Below are 24,827 nucleotides of genomic sequence, written 5' to 3'. Positions count from 1 at the left end.
TGCTTCATGTGCTCTGTGCTTATCAGAATTACAAACACTGGACCTAGGTCTGAAGTGAGGTTCCTGGACCAGCATCAGCAACATCAGCATCACTTGGGGGCTTGTCAGAAATGCAGTATCTCGGCCCCTCCCGAGACCTAAAATCAGAATCTGCATTTTAACCGGAGGCCCCTGGGGACTTTTATGCACCTTAAAGTTTGAGAAGCTTATATATTATTAGATCAACCTTCTTGTTAGTGGAATAAAATTATCTATCACCCCTCCCTGATACACACACACACACCACACACACACACACACACATATTTTAGCTGAACTAAGGCTTATTTCAAAAGCGTTCTTTTGTGCTCAATTAAAATAAAAACCACCAGCCACTTCTGCCCCTGACTTATTTTTTAATTTTTTACTCTTATTTTTAATCTCTCTTTTAGGACATGTCCCCACTGGTCTAAAATGCCATCCCGACCAGGAGCATCTGGTTTACCCTCTGGGTTGCACCATCCTCATTCAGGCACTAAATACTCAGGAACAGAATTTCCTACATGGTCATGGCAACAATGTCTCCTGTGTGACCATCTCCAAGAGCGGAGTTTACATTGCTTCCGGACAAGTCACATTCATGGGCTTCAAGGTGAATAAACTAAAAAATCATTCATTCTGAATAGATTTAGCAGTGCCTCCCAAGAAAAACTGCCCACTTCAGAATAGCTCTGTGCTACCCTGTTTATACCCTTCCTCCTCTTCCTTTGACCTCTCTCAGAACTCATTTTCATCCTATCAGGCTGAGAGCAGAGGAACCTGGTGGTTTTATAGCCGATTTTGCGACTTGTGACCAGTAATGCTCAGAAACAAATGTCCCTGCTTACAACTGTTTCCATCTTGTTCCTGTCATGTTTGTAAGACCTGCTCTAATTTCTAGAAAAGTGATGAATGATTATTTCTCACCGAGAGGGGTAGCTATCTCTTCCAGTTCTTTCAAAGCCTGTCTATGATCTGACAGTGTATTCTTGCCCCCAGGCGGATATCATTTTGTGGCATTTTAAGAAAAGGGAGCTGATTGCTCGGCTATCACTTCACAAGGGCAAAATTGAAGCTCTGGCCTTTTCACCAAATGATTTGTACTTAGTATCACTAGGAGGCCCGGATGATGGAAGGTAATGAACTAAGCATATTTACCTATTTTCCGCCATGCATATTTCTAGATGTGTTAAGTACCCTCTCCTTTCTCACATTCTGTTTGCCCATTTATAGAGCGTGTGTGGTGTGAAAAGGCTATGACGAAAATACCATGGGATGCTGATTCTCACACCTGGCAGTGCACTGAAATCAACTGGGAGCTTTAGAAAATTAGTGATGGTTGGCTCCACCTTCAGAGACTTTGATCACTTGGCCTTGGCTTTAAGAGTTAGAAAGACTTCCCAGGTGATTCTAATGTGCAACTAAATCGACAACCATTGCTATAAAAGATGACATCATCTTGTCACCATCATTCTCATCCTAGACAACAGCTAATTTTTTTTTTTGAGCACTTACTATGGGACAGGTGTGTGCTGAGTAACTTAACTTCATTATCTCATTTAAGCCTCATGACAACTCCATGAGGTTGGAGCTATTGGGACTGTATGACTGATGAGGAACTAAACTCACCAGCTGTTAAGTAGCAGAGCTGGGGGACAAACCCTGGCAGTGTGACTCCAGAGGTGGCATTTTAAATTTTTTAACTTGCCTCACCAAGACATGATCTTGGCCCTCAAGGATCTCACAGTCAAGTTTAGTAGGGAGAGAATACATACAAATGAAATGGGGGGGGGGAAGTATTTCAAAGCATTATATTAGGAATAAAAATCAATGTAGTACATATTCCTGTGTTAATGCTAAAGGAACATCATTTATAGAAGAAAAATAACACCTGAGGTTTGTGTAGGATTTAATACTTTGGTGCACTTTCACAGATATTTTCTTGTTTGAGATCCACAGGTTAATTACAATGGAAATTTACATTTGTATGTACGTTGTATATTGACAGTTCTCTTAATATATAGCAAATCAACAAAATCGTCACGAGATTTCCTCCTTTCACAGTCATTCCCTTGCCATGTAAATAATCAGACTTCCCTGGCTTATCCCCATTTGACTGTTTTGGTTTTTTTTTTGGTAAGAAATGCATCCAGAAATCAGCTATTAACATTCTTAGCTCAACTTAAGGCAGTTGTTCTCAATCTTGCGTGCACATTGAAATCACCTGAGGAAATAAGACCCCTGATGCCTGGGTCCCAGCCCCAGAGGCTTTTTAAGCTTGGTAATTATCACCTCCACCCCAGACCCTGCCGAAGAGTTGCCAAGGCTAGGCCTTGGGGGGAGAAAAAAATGGCTCCTTAACCAAGATTAATCTGCAAAACTGTCATCTCCTCTGTAATTTTAAGCTTGATTTTAGGCTATCGAAGATTTGCTTACGGAAAACTGGAGATGTTGAGAAAAACATTCTCAAGCAAGTTTCTTCTCGAAAGAAAAACAAATTTTGCTGTACTAGGAAAATGCAACATGCCCATCTCTGAATAGTCACGGTGGTGAGGAGCATGGGGTCCTGTTGACTGCTTTTGGATAGTCATGGGTCAACCCTGACCGTGTGGGCGGGTCTATTCTACCCAAACCACCTGACGTCTCCACAGAGGGGGAGAAACAGAAGGGATGCTGGGAGCTAGAGTGGACACTCTAGAATTTGCATATGCATACATTTTGAATATTTTGTAACCTATCTGTGAAGTTTTTGCATTAATGTTATTGTACTATCAGTGTTGTACTACAACCTGCTTTTGACTAACTTTATACCAAGGATATCTTCTATGTATATATATTTAGACATACATATCACTCTTTGCAACAACTGTATGCTACTCAATTGTATGGATATGCTGGAGTTTATTTGGCCAGCTATCTATGTTGGTGCCTTTTATTTATTTTTAAATCTTAAACTTGTTTTTGAAAAATTAAAGCTATACCTGTTCATGGTTTATAAAGCAAGTGTGTTGTCCTACTATGCAGAAGGATTCAAAATTTGTATCCCCTCCACCATGAAGAGTTCTACTGTCCAGAGGCACTTGGATTCTTTTTTTTTTTTGCGGTACGCGGGCCTCTCACTGTTGTGGCCTCTCCCGTTGCAGAGCACAGGCTCCGGATGCGCAGGCTCAGCAGCCATGGCTCACGGGCCCAGCCGCTCTGCGGCACGTAGGATCTTCCCGGACCGGGGCACGAACCCGTGTCCTCCACATCAGCAGGCGGACTCTCAACCACTGCGCCACCAGGGAAGCCCTTAACAGTCTTTTTTGATATTGGTTCCTCTAGTTTTTTACAACTTTTAAGTGACATGCCTCTCAGTTTTTCCACGTTAGGTGGTATCTATCAACTTCCTACTAAGAAAAAGAATTCATAGCTCTTATACTATTTCCTCCTTCCCCCTTCCTGGCGATCTTGGTTATATCTTGATTTAGACCACCTGTAGACCACTTCTACATTCCACATGTAGAAAATTTGGGGAACATAGGTAGGCATGTTTTTACATTAACCAGGTTTGTACCATCTGCATTCTTTTTCTTTAATACTCTGATCCCAGTGTTTAATGTAACACCCCCCCACACACATTTTTGATATCATTAAGCAAACACTACTCAGTTTAGGACTAAACTATGACTGTACTCAGAAAGATGGAAAGGTTACCTACAACCGCACTTCTCCAAGTGTGGTCCCCGGACCACCAGCATCAGTGTCACCTGAGACTTTTTAGCAAAGCAGACTCTCAGGCCCCACCTCAGACCTACTGAATCAGAAAGTCTGGGGGTAGGTCCTAGCACTCTCTGTTTTACTAAGCCCTCCAGGGGAATCAGCTGCATGTTCAAGTTTGAAAACACGCCTATGTCATCCCCTTTATTGCTTCTAATTAATGAATTTTTTTTTTTTTGCTGGAGTACTTCCCCAAGGAAATTTTTTTACAAGAGATAAATGAGTGGTAAACTTTTACGCCCTGCTTGTCTGAAAATCTCTTTAGATTTAGCACCAAACTTGATGGTTTTCCAGCCTCATAATCATTTTCCTTCAAAACGTTTAAAATGTCACCCATTTATCTTCTAACCCAGTGTGATTGAGGAGATGTCTGGGGGGCAGGGGGGCAGTGTAATTCTTTTGTTCCTCTGTAAGTAACCTTTTTTTCCCCTCTAGAACCGCTAAAAGAGCCGTTTCTTATTTTGAAAGCCTGTTTTCCCCTGACTCTCTTTGTCCTTTCTCTGGGCAGTGTGGTGGTGTGGAGCATAGCCAAGAGGGACGCCATCTGTGGCAGCCTTGCTGCCGGCCCCAACGTCGGCAATGCCACCACGGTCATCTTCTCCAAATGCTGCGATGAGATGTTTGTCACTGCTGGAAAGTATGCATCTGCTGTCAAGGTGTCCAGAATTTGTAAATCACTCGATTTGCTTGCACAGAAAACATGGTCATTCCAATTCGGGTGAACGTGGCTTTTATCCTGGAAAAAGAACTTGCTTTTTTTTTTTTTTTTTGCGGTACGCGGGCCTCTCACTGTTGTGGCCTCTCCCGTTGCAGAGCACAGGCTCCGGACACGCATGCTCAGCAGCCATGGCGCAGGCTCAGCCGGTCTGCGGCATGTGGGATCCTCCCGGACTGGGGCACAAACCCGTGTCCCCTGTATCGGCAGGCGGACTCTCAACCACTGCGCCACCAGGGAAGCCCGTGAAAGTCTTTTTAAATATGGTTATTTGACCGTTCTGTGCTTCCTACTGAAAAGGTTCTGCCGATGTGCTAAACCCATTTCAGGCTCTGGTCTGTTTGTTACAGATAACACATTGCCCCCAATCAGTGCTCCCAGGGTCATTTGCCCAGTAGCACCGATTCACTTACTGGCTGATGTTTCTTACCACCTGCGCTTAATTTAGATCTCGTGAAATGAGAGTTTGCGAATGAACTGCACCAGCAAGTTTCAAACATTTGACTATCAGCCATATGCGATCATTTCTGGTAGGGTCAGCATCAAGAAGCTAAGCGGGGTGGGGTACCAAGCTGAAGGTCTGAACAGAGGCCTGCATCTGTCTAACAGAAGAACTTAATTTACAGGTTCACCTATCAGAGCCCTGTTTGGAGTTGGACATGAAGGTTAAACCTATATAAAAGCATCCTCTTTCATGTCACATACCAATAGGTCAGAAATCTGAAGGTAGGGTTGAAGCATATGTTGGTTGGAACGATCCTTTTCAGCCCACCTGTGGTTTCCCATCTGTGAAAGTCGCACGTCATTTGTTACTTTTCCATCCAGAGTAAAGAATCTGTGCTGTTTCCTGCCCCCACCTTGTGACATCCGGCATGCATCTGTTCCGTGGCTAATTACGAGGAAGGGTTTATTCAGAGGCCATGAAACTAACTGGCTGGCATGAAAGCCAGCCCCTAAGGAGAGAATCTTTTTTTTTTTTTTTTTTGCGGTACGTGGGCCTCTCACCGCTGCGTCCCCTCCTGTTGCAGACAGGCTCAGAACGCGCAGGCTCAGTGGCCATGGCTCACAGGCCCAGCCGCTCCGTGGTATGTGGGATCTTCCTGGACCGGGGCACGAACCCGCGTCCCCTGCATCGGCAGGTGGACTCTCAACCACTGCGCCACCAGGGAAGCCCCTAAGGGGAGAATCGTATCAGGACAGTTCTCTGATCCTAAAGCAGCTGACCACGTCCTACCCTGACTTCGGGGGGTCACTGGTGGCCGTGAAGCTCTTCAACTCTCTTCAGGTTTGCAGAGTCATTTGCCTAAAACTTTTATGGGGGGGGGGTCTATCTGCTCTTCCACAGGTGACTGAGCAGCAGGCATCAGCCAGTTCTGATGTCTGCTGATAATGTTTCTCCAGGAGTCAAAACCTGAATTTAAACCCCCCCAAAAAAAATTTTTTAGGACCATCTTTATTATAGGTCTGCTTTAATTTCTCGTGACATTGGCAACTGAGAAAAAGTTAGCACTCTTAAATAATATTTCTGGTATGTACCCATATACACTGGATTCTCCGTGATGGTCCCAATTTCAGGTATTCCATTATACTGACCCTCATGAGATGTCCTGCAAATTCCAGTATTTCAGCATCCAAATGACATCTACCAGAGAGGCCATGGAAAAGCTGATTTTTTTTTCTTAGTTTGCAAAGTACATTCAAAATATCAATACTATTGAGCACTTACTAATATGTGTGTGACTCTGGGTGCTAAAAAAATAAAAAAGAAAAACTAAACTTGATGAACTATATTTTAGCATTAATCTTTTCTGCCTTAAGATATTAGCTGAAGTCTTTGTGATGTTAACCATGATATTTTTATACAGGTATTCAGAGTAACTTAACATACAATGATTAAATAGCAAGTATGTGCCGAGTCTCATCTGAGGTGCTGATGTTGTTTGGCATTTAGTTCCCCTGTCTCGTTTCTCCTTCCTTGTAGACTACTCTCCATAAGGTAGTCCTTCCCTTTAAAATTTTTCCTCACAGGGCTTCCCTGGTGGCGCAGTGGCTGAGAGTCCGCCTGTCGATGCAGGGGACACGGGGTCGTGCCCCGGTCCGGGAAGATCCCACGTGCCGTGGAGCGGCTGGGCCCGTGAGCCATGGCCGCTGAGCCTGCGCGTCCAGAGCCTGTGCTCCGCGACGGGAGGGGCCGCAGCGGTGAGAGGCCTGCGTACCGCAAAAAAAAAAAAAATTTTTCCTCACAACTCCATACCTTGAAAGAAACATAACTTGATGAATTTTGGTTTGCTTTACTTACTTGTTTATTCGTATGTCTCTGTTTTCACCAGTGGATAGAGTATTCGCTTCAAAGTGAGAGAGAGCTGGGTGTGAATCCTTGCTCTGCTGTGTGTAGGCTCTGCGTTTCCTCATTTGGAGAGTGGGGGGATCATAAATCCTACTTCACAGGGTGTTTGTGAGCATTGAATGGAATTCAATCATCCCTCGGTATCCTTGGGTTACGCATCCGCAGATTCAACCAACTGTGGGTCACGTACCATGTTTAGATCTGCAGTTGGTAGAATCTGCGAGTGCGGAATAGCAGATGCAGAACCCGTGGATACCGAGGAGGAGCACCTATGCGCTATGAGCATGCGTGGATTTTGGTGTCCGCTGGCGGGTCCTGGAACCAATCCCCCGTGGATACCAAGGGACGACTGTATCTTGGGTAGAGCACCAGGCTGTAACAAATCCCCCGAAATACCTAGTTCTCTTCCTTTCAGCTTCTCCTTCAAGGCACTGCAGAAAACAGAGAAGAGATGACATGTCTATTAAATGGGTATCCATTTGATTGTGGGTTTCTTTTCTCCAGTGGGACAATTCGAGTATGGGAACTGGATCTCCCAAATAGAAAGATCTGGCCAACTGAGTGCCAAACAGGACAAATGAAAAGAATAGTCATGAGTATCTCAGTGAGTATTACTCTAAGTGTTATTTTAGGTAGCTGTTAGTACACATTCCTGTTAACAGTACTGACCAAGATAGGTGTCTGTGCGTGTACGCATGTGTGTGTACGTGTGTGTAGGTACACGTACCTAGGGCTAGGGGTGGGGAGGTGAGGTCTGGACATGGGGGACATTGACTGAGGAGGCACAGGTGAGGGAGCTCCTGTGAGAAGCTGGAGAGGCTGCCTAGACGCAGCTCTGGGGAAATCTGTTTCAGTGGGACCTGAACTGCCATCAGACCCCAGGAACCTGCCTCACCTGGAGGGAAGCAACGTAGCCAGGAGGTACTCAGAGCCCCCAGCACCTCCCTTCGCCACTTATGTTATTTCTGCACCGGAAATAAAGTTTCTGACAATGAAACTCCTTGTTGAAATGCAGTTTCCTCCATAAGGAGGAATAATTCGTATGTTTTTAAGGTGGATTCAAATATTCATGCATATAACCCCATTCTCCACTGACTTGTTCCTCTTGTTTAATGCATACTCATTTTATGAATGTAGACTTTGAAATAGGAGATAAAGCAAATGCACATTCTCTCTGGAGGAGCACACTTTCTCCCTAGGAGCCCTTCGGAGGTGTCTCGGGATGTGCAGGCTAACAACAGACACAGGTCAACTTCCAGTGAAATGCACAGGCTGCTTGGAGTCTAATGTTTCCTCCAGTTCTGAGTTTGGCCCTATTGTGCTCCCCTCGAAGCTGTTCTTACCCATCTTTGAGTCTGAGGAAACGGGAGTTGCCATAAGGACCTTTGTAGGTCTTTTTTTTTTTAACTTTTTATTTTATATTGGAGTATAGTTGATTAACAATGTTGTGATAGTTTCAGGTGTACAGCAAGGTGATTCAGTTATACATTTTCCCATTTAGGTTGTTACATAATATTGAGCAGAGTTCCCTGTGCCCTTTGTAGGTCACAGTGGGGTTCAGAGAAAGCTCATCCCCTCCCTGATCAGGGGCTTTTGCACATCACTGGGGAAAACCAGCTCTTCAGATTTCGTTTTCCCTCTGATCCCCAGATGGCCAATGATGATAGCTTTTTCTACCTCGGCACCACCACTGGAGATATTCTAAAGATGAGCCCTAGGACCAAGCTGCTGGCAGACACTGGGCCTGCCAAGGACAGATTCAGTCTGGTGAGTAGAGACCATCAAAGTCTGCTCTGCCCTGACATTTTCTAGTGATTTCTTCCTGCCACTGTGAACACAGACTTCTGTTAAGTGTCTGTGGAGAAAAAATGACAAGTCTGTGGTGGACCCAAGGCCACACCTAAATTTGCAAGGTTAAGTTGATTAGTTCGCTCAAGCCCTCCTCCCTGGTTTATATTCAGGGCAGAGGTATTCCTACGTGTCCTCAATTAGGGATCAGAATCACACGTTTTTTTCCCTTATCTTCAAAGCTCAGGGCCTGTGGCTTTGTGATTTGTAACCACATTGGTTCCAGCATTTGGGCAGCCTAGTTGCCATGTGTAAGAGACATGTGCTCTTTCATTTACAAGACTGTATATCATTTTATTTTCTAATCGAATAACCAGATCTTAGATTTTAGCCTCAGCTGACATTTTAAGTCATGAGCAAGACATAGAAATTGTTCATTGTTTATATTTGCAGAATTCCTAGCAATTCAGGTTAAAAGTCCAGTGAGAGATTTTGATATTTAAACTAAAATAAAAAGCCTACGGGCTTCCCTGGTGGCGCAGTGGTTGAGAGTCCACCTGCCAATGCAGGGGACACGGGTTCGTGCCCCGGTCCGGGAAGATCCCACATGCCGCGGAGCAGCTGGGCCCGCGAGCCATGGCCGCTGAGCCTGCGCGTCCGGAGCCTGTGCTCCGCAACGGGAGAGGCCACAACAGTGAGAGGCCCAAGTACCGCAAAAAAAAAAAAACAACAATAAAAGATCTCATGGCTAGCAAGTAGTAGAACTGCTATTGGAAGCCAGGCAGACTGGCTCCAGAACCTGTGCACTTGAACAATATCATCTATAGTCTCAAAAAAGTTTATTTAGAAATTACACATATGTAACTTCGAAGCTCTGTGAAACTCTATCCCTTGCTTCCCTAAGTCCCTGAACAAATGCTAAAAATATTTAGCATTCAGGGTTGCCTCCTCAAGGGCCAGGCATTCATCCCATGGTCCTGCTCCAGCACTTTTGGAGCTAGGGGTGGGATGCAGGAGAGGGCAGCATGCCATTCTGGTTCATGCCTTCATATTCCTGAGCCTTGGTTTCCCTTCTCAAGCGTCATGGAATGCCTTTTGAGCCAGAACAGGCAAAATTCAATTTAAAGTAACTTGAAGGGACATAATATTTGTTTTATAATATCCAAACTTCATTAAGACACAAACCTCTTAAGTCACTAGCTATATTATTATTGAGTGTTTTAAAATAATATGTTGGGGGACTTCCCTGATGGTCCAGTGGTTAGGACTCCACGCTTCCACTTCAGGGGGCATGGGTTCGATCCCTGGTCGGGGAACTAAGATTCTGCATGCTGCGTGGCTTGGCCAAAAAAAAAAAAAAAAAAAAAAAAAAATTGTAAAAAGGAAGATATTGGTCATGCACATTTTCAGATTAGAACTTCATAGAGGGCGATATAAAATGACCATCATACATCCCCAAACTTTGAAGATGGATTTGACTTTAAATGTGTTTCCTATTACTGGTAAGATTACAAACTGAATGCTTTAGTTCAGAAAATATAGTCACCAAACAATAAGGAGTCTCCTGTGCTTTCTTTGGATTTCAAATACAGTCTCTTTGCATTCTAAGGATTAAGTTCTGGTGAAAGCAGTGGCAACTGAGGAACTGATGTTGCTGTGGCCGTGCTTATGTCTCTGTGCTAACTGCATTTGGGTGGATATAAAGTGTTAATTTTTAATATATTCAGAATGCACAGGTGGTTTTAAAGGCAAGAAGCTTGGTGCAGCATGTTTGCTCCTTGCAGGACCAGGAGGGCTACTTCCTGGCACACGAGCTTGTTGTTGGCACCGAGGCGTCTTAGCCAGCCTGTGGGTACATCACAGGCAATACCTTCCTTAGCTTCATCCAGGGCAGCATCAGCATGGCCCTGGCCATGCCCATTGTGTCAGGTCACACATAGATTCTTAATGATGAAACCATTTGGCCTTTTTCTTAATGCTCTTTCTCCCTCTAGGGGGTGTCAGCTATCACGTGCCTGAAGATGGGGGGTTTATTGGTGGGCTCTGGAGCCGGATTGCTGGTCTTCTGTAAAAGCCCCAGCTACAAACCCATCAAGTAAGTTCCAGACTCCAGAGGGTTTGAATGGGGAGAGACCTTCTAGAGGGAGGTTTGCTTATAGCTGGGAACTAAGTGATATTGGCAAAGTGATATTAGGTTAAAGAATCTCATCTTAGAGGGAGGAGATATGAGGATATACGTATATGTATAGCTGATTCACTTTGTTATAAAGCAGAAACTAACATGCCATTGTAAAGCAATTATACTCCAATAAAGATGTTAAAAAAAAGAAAGAAAGAAAGAAAATAAATAAAGAAAAAGTAAGTTGTGTCTTTGCCCTCCCAGAACTTACAGTCTGGTTTGGGGAAAAAGTCACTAAAATACAAGATGATATATAAACACAATCTCATGGTCCAGATAAAGTAAAATATATAATGAATGTTGCAGAGAAGATCAGAGAAGGGAGTGATCTTGTTGGGATGGAAAGACACTTCCCAGAGGAGCAGAGGCAGCACTTGAACTTAGCTTCAACAGAAGCCAGATACCCCTAGACATGCTCCACATGGCCTCTGAGCTCTATGTATATGGATATACATTGGAGAAACGAGCATCACCTGTTTTCATGCAGATGAATCTGTATTGAGCGCTTGCTATGTACCAGGCACTATTTTAGGTGCTTGGGAAATCAATGAATAAAGCAAAGAAAAAGAAGGAAGAAAACCATCCCTACCCTCATGGAGTTTACATTCCAGCAGGAGGGAGACGACAATAAATAATAAACAAGTAAAGTACATGGTATTAGAGAGTGATGAGTACCATGGGGATAAATGAGTAGCTTGTGGAGGAGGGGGGTTAGGTTTTGAAGCAGATGGGACAGGTTGCAACTTTAAATTCAGTGCTCAGTGTAGGTCTTATGGAGAATATATTGGGACCAGTTTTGTGTTTGTATGAAGGGGAATAAAAAAAGGGGGAGGCAACTTCAGAGCAGTGTTGGGTAGACTCTGGACCCATGAAGTGAGTATAGGAAATTAACCCTTTCATTTTTTAACCCCTTGTTTTTAATACACAAATGGTCCCATTGTAATGAAGATAATTAGACTCAAAGTAATTATTACAAGGTCGGTGCTATAAATGTTTCCAGAATAACCCTGTGTGCCAGCAAGGCTCAAATTGGATACTGTGATTTCCTTCTCCTTGGGTATGTAGATTGAGGAAGCAGCTCCCAGGAGAGGTCATGGAGGCTAGAAAGGGAACTCGGATGCTTGTACAGACGGCTGGGGGTCAGAGGTCCTGCCCTTGCCCCTATAGCCCTGGGAACCCTAGCACCACGTATTCTTTGCAGCCCAGATGCCAAGGGCCAGTGTTTCTCAGCTGCCCTGTATGGGCTCATGTAGGGTTACCTCCGTTATCTCCAGCTGCAACCCTGTAAAGGAGGAATTATTCTGTGGTTGAGTAAACTGAGGCCCAGAGTTTTCTAACTTATCCAAGAGTCACAGAGCTCTAGTTAGTGAAGGAGCTGGGATATGACTTGGGTTCCGTCCTTTCCCCCTTAACTGTTCTGTGTCCCAACAACAAATGACTCTTTGTAAAATATTGCATTTCCCATGCTCATTCCCTGCACAAAAACCCTCACTGTATTTTCACTGTCAAAACTAAGTTAGTTGCAGAGCAAGGTTGGGTTTCGAGGGCCTCGTTCATTTATATATTCTTTTTTTAAGAAAGCTCATACTCAGTAAACTTTTGGGGAGCAGGGGGATCTGAAATATCTGAAAGGTGGAAGAAGAAAAAAGACCCCCTGAAAGTTCTGGCAAACATACACTATTAACATTTTGTTATTTCTTCTTGCCTGTGTTATTCATATACATTTTAAAAGAATTGTACTTTTTTAATATATAAACTTTTGTATTCTGGTCTTTTACTTAATGCAAACATCATAAATAGTCTCAGTATTACTACATGATCTTTTATGGTGGTAAAATATGTATACTCCATAACCTTTTAAACATGGTTTTAGTGGCCAGGCAAATACTTTTTGAAGTCACTGCTCCATAGATCATTTAACCATTCCAATACAATTGGATACTTAGGTTGTTTCCAACTTTTTACTCTTTTAAATAAGGTTATACTAACATTCTTTGACATAAAGCGTTTTCCCCCTGATTTTAGGATTATTTCCCAGAAATGGAATTAATAAAGTGTTTAATTAATTGGCATGGTCATTTGTGCCCATTTGCTTGCCTGGAATGTTCCCTCTATCTAAATCCAACCTGTGTTACATGACGCATTTCAGACCACATTTCACAGACAATGTCCTCTGACTATAGTCAGCCATGTGGGCCTCTCCCTTTGCTGACCATGGGCACTTAATATTGTAACCCCTGCCTTTCCAACTATGCCACCTCCTCAAAGGCATGTCCCAGGTCACACGTCTGATATGTGTCCTCTGTAATGCTTCGGACAGTTAACAAATACTCATCGATTGAGGAAATCTGCTTCTCCTTTTGCTTCTCCTTAAAGGAAAATCCAGTTACAAGGTGGCATCACTTCTATCACACTTCGAGGGGAAGGACACCAGTTCTTTGTAGGAACAGAAGAGTCACACATTTATCGTGTCAACTTCACAGATTTCAAAGAGACTCTCATTACAACTTGTCACTTTGAAGCTGTTGAGGACATTGTCTTTCCATTGTAAGTAGAAGACAGTAAAAATGATAAGAACGTGGAGATTTGGTGCTGTGTGCAAGCAAATGTAATTTTATTAATATACTTTCAATACCAACTAACATACTTGATCATGATAAGTCATAATAAATTATTTTTTCTCCTGAAATTTTTCTATTGTAGCGAATTATTTTAATAGGCTTTCTATTGCCTTTACCAAGCAGCTACATTCGTTTCATAATTCAAATTTGGGCCTCTTTAGAATGTTGGCTTTTCTAATAAATCCATCATGGAAATGGTGAACAGACTGGCAAAACGTTTCTATGTTTTCCCACTGCTGTCTGGAGAAAAGCTTAGTAGTGCCTTTTTTCAAACATCTTTCAAGTCATTTGTTTGCACCTCTTGGGTCTTCCAGATTTGGCATGCTCGATAGCAGTGGTCATAAGATTGAGTTCTTCTGGATCTCGTTGCTGTATATCTTGATAAATCCCTCACAAACCCAGTGAAACAAATAGCCATCAGCAGTTTTAATATCAAAAAGAGCTACAGTCATAGTTTGCCATTATTTGAATTTGAAACCTCTTTTGTCTTTGGTGAGATTTGTTCCATGAGGTTGGTCACAGTTTTTGCTCTGAACTTCCTCAGTGTTTCACTTGAATTTACAAAACTCAAAGTCATTGTTCTGTAGGTAGCAAGGCTCTCTTTGAAACCTTGATCCTTAAGATCACAAAATGTAGTTTTGGTTCCATGAGTCTTTGTGATTAGGTTCTTCCAAATATTTCTAATAGTGAAAATAGCTGGTGCCTCCCATTAGGTGAATCTTTATTTGAAAATTGGTCATTTCCTTTCTGTATCACGTTTCCTCTCTTTTTCTAAGGAGCTTGGTAGAATCAATCTGTAAAATTATTTGGTCCTGGTGCCTTTTGTAAGGGTAAGTTTTTAAATACCTTTTCAATTTCTTATGTAGTCTTTATTTAGGTTTTGATACTTCTTTCTTTTTTTTTTTAACAGAGCTACTGAAATTTAATTTACATATCATAAAGTTCACCCATTAGAGTGTACAATTCAATGGTTTTTCTAGGGGCATATTTACAAGGTTGTGTAACCATCACCATAAACTAATTTTAGAACATTTTTTATCCCCCAAAGAAACATACTAGCAGTCACTTTAAGCCTATAAGGTTCAGTTTTCAGCCACCCAACTGAGCACAGTTGGTGAATGTACTGTGCTCAGCTAAAAGTAAAAAGGTAAAAAACTCTCTTAAAAAGGTAAAAAACTCTCCAATTGATCCCATGAGCTCTGTCCTCAAAAACAGAATCTTAAAATTAAAAAAAGAAAGAAAAAAAAACAATAGAATTTTTAAAAAGAAAAATAGTATCCTCTCTGGTCTCTGCCTGCTTCTTCTTCCTTTTGAGGTTTCCCCCTCCATGTAGAATTCAGCTGGCACACAGTAATTTGGGCAGTTTTTAAAAAATATTAATTAATTAATTAATTAATTTTTTGTTGCACCACACGGCGTGTAAGATCTTAGTTCCCCAGCCAGGAATCGAACCTACACCCTCTGCGGTGGAAGCGCAGGGTCTCAACCACTGGACCACCAGGGAAGTCCCTGCATTTCTTTTTTCTTTTTTAATAAATACATTTATTTATTTATTTATTTATTTATTTATTTATGGATTTATGGCCACGTTGGGTCTTCGTTGCTGCATGCAGGCTTTCTCTAGTTGTGGAGAGCTACTCTACGTTGCGGTGCACGGGCTTCTCTTGCGTTGGTTTCTGTTGTTGCGGAGCGTGGGCTCTAGGTTCGCAGGTTTCAGTAGTGGTGGCTCGTGGGCTCTAGAGCGCAGGCTCTGTAGTTGCGGCTCACGAGCTTAGTTGCTCCGCCTAATGTGGGATCTTCCCGGACCAGGGCTCGGGCCCGCGTCCCCTGCATTGGCAGGCAGATTCTTAACCACTGCGCCACCAGGGAAGCCCTGTCTTCAGGATTTTTGGTTCTTACTGTTGTTCATTTTATCTGGCTTTTATAAATGTTATCTGTGGGAAGTTTGTGTGACCACTTCACTGCTCCAACATTACAAGCATATGTTTCTGGATATATGCCCAGGAGTAGGATTTTATTTTATTTTATTTTTTTGACTGTGCCGTGCAGCTTGTGGGATCTTAGTTCCTCGACCAGGGATTGAACCTGGGCAACGGCAGTGAAAGCTCTGAGTCCTAACCACTGGACCGCCAGGGAACTCCCCAGGAGTGGGATTTTAGCTGGGTGGGAAGGAGCACACATACTTAGTGTACCATCTTGATCCCATCAATTTGGACCTTAACCTCTCAGATCTTAAATTCAGGACGTTTTTGGACTAGGCTTAATTCCTGAGGAAGTGGACTGTCCATCTCGGGGAGGGAGAATTTGGAAAGTTCTCTAGGTAGATTCATTCCATGATACTTGATTTTCATAGGAGTCCATATGCTTCTTTAAGAGCTCATGTTGGGACTTCCCTGGTGGTGCAGTGGTTAAGAATCCTCCTGCCAATGCAGGGGACACGGGTTTGAGCCCTGGTCTGGAAAGATCCCACATGCTACAGAGCAACTAAGCCTGTGCGCCACAACTACCGAGCCTGCACTCTAGAGCCCACGTGCCACAACTACTGAGCCCGCACGCCTAGAGCCCATGTTCCGCAACAAGAGAAGCCACAGCAATGAGAAGCCCGTGCACCGCAACGAAGAGTAGCCCCCGCTCACCACAACTAGAGAAAGCCCACGAGCAGCAACGAAGACCCAACACAGCCAAAAATAAATAAATGAATTAAAAAAAAAAAAAAAGAGCTCATGTTCCCCCAAGGAGGAGCTCATTCACTGAAGGCAGTGTCTGACATAAAACATTTCTTATTTCAATAAATATTACCACTCTAACGTTGGCTTGATTTGATCTCTGTTAATCAGAATTGCCTGGAGCAAGGAGCTCCTGCTTTCCTGTTCCAGCACTTGCTGTTTCTTTTTTTTTTTTAATTTTATTTATTTATTTTATTTGGCTGCACCGGGTCTTAGTTGTGGCATGCATGCAGGATCAAGTTCCCTGACCAAGGATCGAACCCAGCCGGGCCCCCTGCATTGGGAGCGTGGAGTCTTAACCTCTGGACCACCAGGAGGGTCCCAGAACTTGCTGTTTCTAGGTAGTAGTCCAGCATCATAATTCTACCTCTGAGCCCCAAAGCTAAATATGTGGAAAAGATCCACTTATTTTTCCACTCATTCCAAAGTGAGTAGATCTTAACCTAAGAGAGAGGGACTCTCTTTTTATGGATGTGCTTATGCTGATAGGTAGGAATTTCTTGAGAAGTATTTAAATCTAAAAGCCCAGTCTCCACAAGGACTGTAGCTAGAAATGCATACTTTATTTTTCTGGACACGCCCTGTGGCATGTGGGAATTTAGTTCCCCCAACCAGGGATGGAACCGTGCCCCCTGCAGTGGAAGCGGGGAGTCTTAACCACTGGACCACCAGGGAAGTCCCTAGAAATGCATACTTATAAAGCAGATGGTCTTTATTGTACCCTGGTATGACTCCTTTTTCTCAAATTGGAATAATCTGTAATTTTTTGGACATTTTTCATTATATTTATGAGTTGTCCGTTGGGGGAAAAAAACCCCAACAGACCAATTACTATGGGTTTTTCTTCCTTGTTCACAATCTCATATTTTCTCATAACTAAGCAAAGAGTATTTTGGGTTGTCTGCAAACATGAATTCTAGAACCCTTGTCGTTTTCTTCTTTGAAATTTTAACAAGATTGTCTCCTTTACAGGAAAAGGTTTGTTTGGTCTCTTTTTTTTTTTTTTTTTTTTTTGCGGTATGCGGGCCTCTCACTGTTGTGGCCTCCCCCGTTGCGGAGCACAGGCTCCGGACGCGCAGGCTCCGGACGCGCAGGCTCAGCGGCCATGGCTCACGGGCCCAGCCGCTCCGCGGCATATGGGATCCTCCCAGACCGGGGCACGAACCCGTATCCCCTGCATCGGCAGGCGGACTCTCAACCACTTGCGCCACCAGGGAGGCCCTTGGTCTCTTTTAATATAAATATTCCACAGATGTATTTCTTCTCATGTGTTACTTGCGATCAACAGGACACTGAAAGACTTTTAAATTGGCATTTTCTTTTTGAGCAACTTTGTCCCAACCCTTTGTAAGAAAAAAGACTATGAAAGATTTTTTTTTTTTTTTTTTGGCCACACCGCGTGGTTTGCAGTATCTTAGTTCCCCGACCAGGGGTTGAACCCGTGCCCCCTGCAATGGAATTGCAGAGCCCTAAATGCTGGACTGCCAGGGAAGTCCCAAGACTATGAAAGATTGTCCACAGATGGTTTGAGGGTATCACATGCCATTTTACACAAAAAATCTGTAAGGCCATCAAGCTTGAGATAATAGGTGTCTATAGGCATCCTTCCCTACCTCCTCGTGAAGGCCATTTTAGTGTCAAACCGGCACCTGAGAAACACTGTGCATCTCGTATGGCTGCATCCCTTATCCTCTTGGTGGCTTCTTTGCAGTGGCACCGCTGAGCTCTTTGCCACCTGTGCCAAGAAGGACATCCGGGTGTGGCACACGCTGTCCAACAGGGAGCTGCTGCGGATCACTGTGCCCAACATGACCTGCCATGGCATCGATTTCATGAGGGATGGCAAGAGCATCATTTCCGGTAAGGTCGGTGTGCCAGGGTTTGGCTTCGGGCTCTGGCTGTGGCTTTGGTTCTCGTCATTCTTATCCTACCAGGCTCGACATGGGGATGACCTGGAACAGCCTCCCACTGTCCACTTGCTTCTCATCTAGCCTCTCTTTGGAATTCCCGTCCAGCTGGGATTCCTTCTGAGCTAGGAATTACCAAGCAGCAATCTCTCTTCCCCCACGCTGCTGCATAGAGCATGTTGCTTTCTCTCTAGCAAGGAAATTCAGTGACTCATTTACAAAGTGGATTTGAGGCCTTAGCGAGTCCAGGGCACTTGAGTGAGAACCTTTTTTGTTGTTCAAGAGATTAAAAACTACTTAAACTAAGTTATAGCTCCAAGGGAATTTATTTTTAATTCAGTTGATTATGTGATGCCAAAATATTTTAACATAAATTAGAGACACCATGATATATTCTACCTCTAAATACTTCAGTATGCATCTCTAAAAATATTTTCCTATAAAATCCTAATTTCTTAATATTATTTATGTTCAATCCATATACAGATTTCCCCAGTGGTCAAAAGTGAATTCACTGGTTCACATGAATGAAAAGTCAAGTGGGTCTTTAGGGGCAGCTATTTAAACAGTGATATCTGGAGACTTCCCTGGTGGTCCAGTGGTTAGGACCCTGCGCTTCCACTGCAGGGGGCACGGGTTTGATCCCTGGCTGGGGAACTAAGATCCCACATGCTGCGACACAGCCAAAAAATAATAATAATAATAATAAATAAAATAAAATAAAACCCATCTCATCCCCTCTTTTCTTGGCTGTGTCTCCTCGTGTTGGATTCTCCCCTGGGGCGTGTCTTTTCCACAGAGCAGTCACCGGAAGCTCCTGGCTTACATTACACTTAGAACTAACAAACCCTGGGGTCAAGAACCTTGGAGTCCCCATCACCTGCTCTTTTCCGCTAATGCCCCACCCCCATTTCCCCCCAGTGGCTCCCCCTTCAGAGTATATCCAAGATCCCATCCATCTCATAATCTCCACCCTCGTCTCAGCCACCACCTTCTCTCTCCTAGATTATTCTGGTATCTTCCTACCGGGACTCCCTGCTTCTGCTCTTGCCCATTACTCTTCTCCCCCCATCTGCTCTCAACACAGATGCCAGAAAACTCTTTAAAGTGTTAAGTCAGATCGTGCCATTTCTAGGGCTCAACGGTCTCTTCCTTTTTAAAAATAAAAGACAGGGCTTCCCTGGTGGCGCAGTGGTTGAGGATCTGCCTGCCAATGCAGGAGACACGGGTTCGAGCCCTGGTCTGGGAAGGTCCCACATGCCGCGGAGCAACTAGGGCCGTGAGCCACAGCTACTGAGCCTGCACGTCTGGAGCCTGTGCTCCGCAACAAGAGAGGCCGCGACAGTGAGAGGCCCACGTGCCTCGATGAAGAGTGGCCCCCACTTGCCACAACTAGAGAAAGCCCTGGCTCAGAGACGAAGACCCAACACAGCCAAAAATAAAAAAATTAAAAAAAAGACAAAGTCCCTGCAATTGCCTGCAAGGTCCCCCCTGACTTCTTTCTCCCCGCAGCCCCACCTTCTTACCTCTGACTTTTGTCTCTTACTGCCCAGCCCCTCGAGCCATACGTGCTTCTTTGCTCTTCCTATGCTACACAGAGGGCCTTTGCTATAGCTATTCAGTCTGCCTGGAATGTTCTTTCCCCAGAGAACCCCATGACTCACTCCCTCACCACCTCACTGCCTCGAGTCTTGGCTGAAATGGGATCCACCTTGAGCATCCTATTTAAAATTGCTGAGGTCCACAGCTGATGCTGAAGGTGATGAGGAGCAGACAGCCAGGTGAAGAGCATAGCAGGAAGAGGGAACAGCAAGTGCAAAGGCCCTGAGGTGGGAAATCACTTGGTGTGTTTGAGGGATAGAAAGAGGACCAGTGTGTCTGAAGCTTAGAGGGTAAGGTTGGGGTCAGGGCTGAGGGAGAGTGGTAGTAGAGGAAATTGAAGAGGTAGGTAGGCAGCAGAGACTAGTTACTGTAGAGAATTAAGGAGCTGGTTTTCATTGTAAGTGCAGTGGGAAAAACTTTTTTTTTTTTTTTGCGATACGCGGGCCTCTCACTGTTGTGGCCTTTCCCGTTGCAGAGCACAGGCTCTGGACGCGCAGGCTCAGCGGCCATGGCTCACGGGCCCAGCTGCTCCGCAGCATGTGGGATCTTCCCAGACCGGGGCATGAACCCATGTCCCCTGCATCGGCAGGCGGACTCTCAACCACTGCGCCACCAGGGAAGACCTAGAAAAGCTTTTTGAAAGTTCTTGATCAAGGAGGTGACATGATTTTAAGAAGTTCACCCTGGCCCCTGCATAAAATAATTGATTGCAGGAGGGCAAGAGTCTCAGGCTAGGGAGAAAGCTGTTATCATAATCCAGGAGAGAGATGCTGGTGGCTTGGACAAAGGTGGTCCCAGGGGAAGGGTTGAGATGTGGCCAGATTTACTGTCTTCAAATTGTAATGCTGATGGGACTTGTGATGGATGGGAGGTTGGGTTGGGCTGGGTGGATGGCATGGAGAGGAATCAAGGATGGCTCTGAAGTTCTTGGCTTGAGCGGCTGGATGGGTGGTGGCGACTTTTATTGAGACGGGGAAGATGATGGGAGTGGGAGGAGAAGCATCAGGTTTAAAGCGGGGGTGAGGGGTGGGAAGCCAACATTTATTTGCATCCCAGAGGCATGATCAACCAGCTGCTTGAATGTGCGAGTTTTGCGGCTCGTGGGAGAGGTGGGAGGTGGCCTCCCGCTTCTCTCTCCTGGGATGGGGCTCACCTGGAGGCAGGTTCAACTAAGGCAAGCCACTCATTTCCCTCAGGAGGTGTGGCCAGTTTGGGGAATCAGGGAAAAGGGGGCTACGATTCCTGGCAGCTGGTGGGAGATCGGCCTCTTGCCTCCATCACCACCACTGCCCCCAGCCCTGTCTCTCACTTATGATTTAAGAGAGCCGCAGTCTGCAGAGACCATGAGTATACTCATCCTGCCTGCCTTTGTTTCCCTTTCGTGCCAGCGTGGGACGACGGTAAGATCCGAGCCTTCGCCCCAGAGACAGGCCGACTGATGTATGTCATTAACAACGCCCACAGGATTGGAGTGACGGCCATCGCCACCACCCGTGACTGTAAAAGGGTCATCAGCGGCGGTGGGGAAGGAGAGGTATTATTCTCGAAGGCAGAATCTTTTTAAAATAACCCTTGGTTTAGAGCAACTGCCTCATAGCAGGCCACTAATTTGAGTTTTTCACCTGTACTAGGAATCAGGCAGGACCAAATTAAGATTTTTGATGAAACTCTGAAATACATCATAAATTAAAGTTCTAATAATATAAATACACATATCAATATTTTTGTTCCCAGAAAGGACGTTTAGGATACAGACATGAAATCATTCTACAGGGAATTGAGCTAGGAATCCAAGTTGGTGTTTTGCCAGAGTTTTAGAATACTTTTTTTTCCCCTTCAAAAACCAGTTATATCAATTGTCTTTATCTTATCTTTTAAGGGAGATGCTATTTTTAGAATTGATTCTTTAATCTACCCAGATGCTTCGACCATCATTTCAAAATTATTACACTCAACCTTTTCGTTCCATCATTTCAAGGAGCCTAAAACATCTTTCACAAATTCATCTCAGTGTCTCCCCTCCCCTACTCTCCAGCTTTCTTCCTATCCCAAAGCCTTCCCTCTCTCAACGTAGGACATTTCCCTTTTCCTTTCCTTTCCCCATGCTATCATAGGAATAACCCAGGGAGAAGAAAGATACAGCATCTTCACGTAGCCTTTGGCAGAGTTTGGATCAAACCTGTTAGTGGCTGAATGTTTGGGTTCTGGGGCCACACCGCCTGAGCTCAGATTTCACTTCTGCACTTCCCAGCTGTGTGACCTAGGGTGTGTGCTTTAACCTCTCTGTGCTTCAGTTTCCTGTGAAAGTAAAGTGTAAAGTGAAGATAGCAATACTCCAATTAGTGAGGTTTTTTTTTACACTCTTTATTTTGTATGAAGTCTTCAGAATCTGGTGTGCATTTCACGTTCAGAGCACATCTCCATGTGGACGAAACCCTGCAGATGCTCCACAGACACACCTAGTCCTAGACCATCCCCCTGCTCTCTGCCCATTACCACCCTCGCGGCTCTGTTCCCTTCCCTCATCCCTTCAGCCACGCTGTTGCTAACACCCACAGCATCCTTGCTTGCTCCCTCAGCCTTTGGGGGCATCGACCTTGCTGAGGAGGGTTACAGGAGGGAATCGCACAAAACGGATTCGTCGCCCCAGCCCTGATCAGCAGTCTTTTCACAATGCCCGCTCCCATTCCCCACAGCTACTCCAGACCTTTTCTTCCAAGAGACATAGTCTTCGAGGTCTTTGTAAGTACTAGAGACCAGGGCTGCTGGTCCGCAGGGGTGCACCGGTCTGAATACTGGGGTTGCTAAGGTACTCTTAAGTATTTTATTTCCATTTTCACTGGTAAATGGCTGTTACCTGAGTTGTGAAGACCCTAATACCACCACTTTATACCCAAACCTCCCTGCCATCCCACAGCTAATGGCCGGCACATCCAAGGCTCCAGTCCTGTGCTGTTTGGCTGGTGCCCACACCACACTGGCTAGAACATCTGCATCTCACCCTGGCTAGAGAGCCACTGCCTGCCTCCATACATTCAAGATTGGGGATTTGTTTTCTCTGGCAATAGTCCTCACCCTGTCCCATGTCAAGACATACTGAGTTATTTGAACACCCTAGCAAGGAAGATGGCCCGGCTCGTTTGGGATAACCTCATGCTTCCTCATCTTCTTGACTAAGAACGTGTCTTTGAATGTTTTTCTTACTTCATTTAAGGTTATTTTCCTCTTGTCAGGTGCAAATAAGTTAGTCTGTTACTACTGATCCCAATGCTATTTTCCAGTTTAGTGTTCAGCTAGACTATGGCTCCTTTGTTGTCTTATATCACTTACACAAAATAATTTCTGCTCTTCTTATGTTTCAGACGTCCAACACATTCATTATAAGAGGCATCTGACTACATTATTATGTTCTCTGGTATAGTTGTGACAGAGCGTTTATCCATTACAGGACCTACTGTTAGAACCAAATGACTTTCCTTTTTACCTACCCTTTTTATTACAGTTAGGGCATCATACCGCCAGTTTTGAAATTTTGTGTGTAGGTAGTTGTATCACCTCTGCACTTCATTTCAAGATAGCAAAGGGATATTAGACAATCTTTGCTACTGAAAGTGGGTGTTGGCTTCAATGGAGTTGAGAACCACTGATTTTAAATGATTGAGACTGAGCAGCTGATGTGAAAGTTTAAATATGGCTCTGGGTACCCAAGAGATTCCCTGATGGCAGCAGAAATTTGAGAAAAATGCTCAGCAGAAGTGAGCAGACATGTTATTTCACTTGGTTTAGCAGCAGGCCCTGCATTACTGGTTTTAGCAGCGGGTGTCTGATATATTTCTCAGCCCTAAAGTAAAAACAGGTGTAGGCTCCCTGGTAGGCATCTCCCTGGTATGGAAGAATATTCCCGCCTTGCAACTTGGCATCCCTACCTCACTCAACTGAGATGAGGACAGGGAATTAGAAAAGCAAGTCAGCCCAGGAGGTGAGAAAGCTCTTGGCATCTTTTTATTTTTTTTTTAACCTCCTTCAAAAATTCCCAAGTTGGAATTGAGAGCCTGTGCTTTGTGGCTTCCAGGTGAGGGTGTGGCAGATAGGCCACCAGACCCAGAAGCTGGAGGAGGCACTGAAAGAACACAAGTCCACCGTGTCCTGCATCAGGGTGAAGAAGAGCAACGAGGAGTGCGTCACGGCCAGCACGGACGGCACCTGCATCATATGGGACCTTGTGTAGGTACCAGTGATGGGGAGGACCAAGTGATGCAGAGCTCAATCCCGGCATTTTATTGAATTCAAGGGAAGACTCAAACAAAGGGTAGAGGGCTTCCCTGGTGGCGCAGTGGTTGAGAGTCTGCCTGCCCATGCAGGGGACACGGGTTCATGCCCCAGTCCGGGAAGATCCCACATGCTGCGGAGCAGCTGGGCCCATGAGCCATGGCCGCTGAGCCTGCGCGTCCGGAGCCTGTGCTCCGCAACGGGAGAGGCCACAACAGTGAGAGGCCTGCGTACCGCAAAAAAAAAAAAAAAAAAAAAAAAAAAAGGTAGAAATCTTACTTTGGGCAACAGGAAAGGGATGTTCCTCAGAAGCCATTCATCTCCATGGCTGTTCAGAGTTCACAGATACTGGTGGGAAGGGTAGAGTTTCCAGGAAGAGCTGGATGTTAGAAGTTTCTGGACAGATAGGGAAGTAGCTTTCCGGATATACAGGGTGAGACATGGTTTAACCTACATTAATGCAACTCTAAGAATTTTCCAGAAGGGGGAGAAAGGCAATAATGTAAAGAATGCAAGCATTTCCTCTGGCCCTTCCTCGCAGTCCAGTCGAGCCCAGAGTGAGCTTGCCATGGGGGTGGGAGTGGGGCAGTGCTGTCTACTTGCCACGTTCTCAGGGACCTCTTGTTCTGTGCGTGTATGGTCACCCCCGTAGACTGCCTGACTCTGACCTAACTGGACCAAAGCATGTGAACGTGGCTGTTGGAGTAATTCACAGGATTTCCAAGGATGCTTTTTTTTTTTTGACTATAAGCATGTTTGCTCTGTGTCTTTTTTTTTTTTTTTTTTTTTCTTTTTGCGGTATGCGGGCCTCTCACTGTTGTGGCCTCTCCCGTTGCGGAGCACAGGCTCCGGACGCGCAGGCCCAGCGGCCATGGCTCACGGGCCCAGCCGCTCCG

The 24,827-nt window shown here is 44.7% G+C and overlaps 1 protein-coding gene across 3 annotated transcripts in view; it reads left to right on the top strand.

Moving 5' to 3' along the window:
- CFAP52 (cilia and flagella associated protein 52) overlaps window positions 1-24,827 on the top strand; it is a 38,094-nt gene that overhangs the window by 6,288 nt on the left and 6,979 nt on the right. Inside the window, exons 2-11 of one of the 3 annotated variants that reach the window (XM_060081284.1) lie at window positions 432-631; window positions 1,018-1,154; window positions 4,286-4,414; window positions 7,344-7,443; window positions 8,490-8,606; window positions 10,622-10,722; window positions 13,183-13,353; window positions 17,865-18,013; window positions 21,051-21,196; window positions 23,735-23,886. In XM_060081284.1, the coding sequence (XP_059937267.1) occupies window positions 432-631; window positions 1,018-1,154; window positions 4,286-4,414; window positions 7,344-7,443; window positions 8,490-8,606; window positions 10,622-10,722; window positions 13,183-13,353; window positions 17,865-18,013; window positions 21,051-21,196; window positions 23,735-23,886 (1,402 nt within the window). Of the gene's footprint in view, window positions 1-431; window positions 632-1,017; window positions 1,155-4,285; window positions 4,434-7,343; window positions 7,444-8,489; window positions 8,607-10,621; window positions 10,723-13,182; window positions 13,354-17,864; window positions 18,014-21,050; window positions 21,197-23,734; window positions 23,887-24,827 lie in introns of all 3 variants that reach the window. The other 2 variants (XM_060081285.1, XM_060081286.1) reach the window with 2 other exon arrangements.

Source organism: Mesoplodon densirostris, chromosome 18 (assembly GCF_025265405.1).
Source record: "Mesoplodon densirostris isolate mMesDen1 chromosome 18, mMesDen1 primary haplotype, whole genome shotgun sequence".
Lineage (NCBI taxonomy): Eukaryota > Metazoa > Chordata > Mammalia > Artiodactyla > Ziphiidae > Mesoplodon > Mesoplodon densirostris.
Note: the sequence above shows the minus strand (reverse complement) of the source record. Positions and strands in the feature narration are given on the sequence as shown.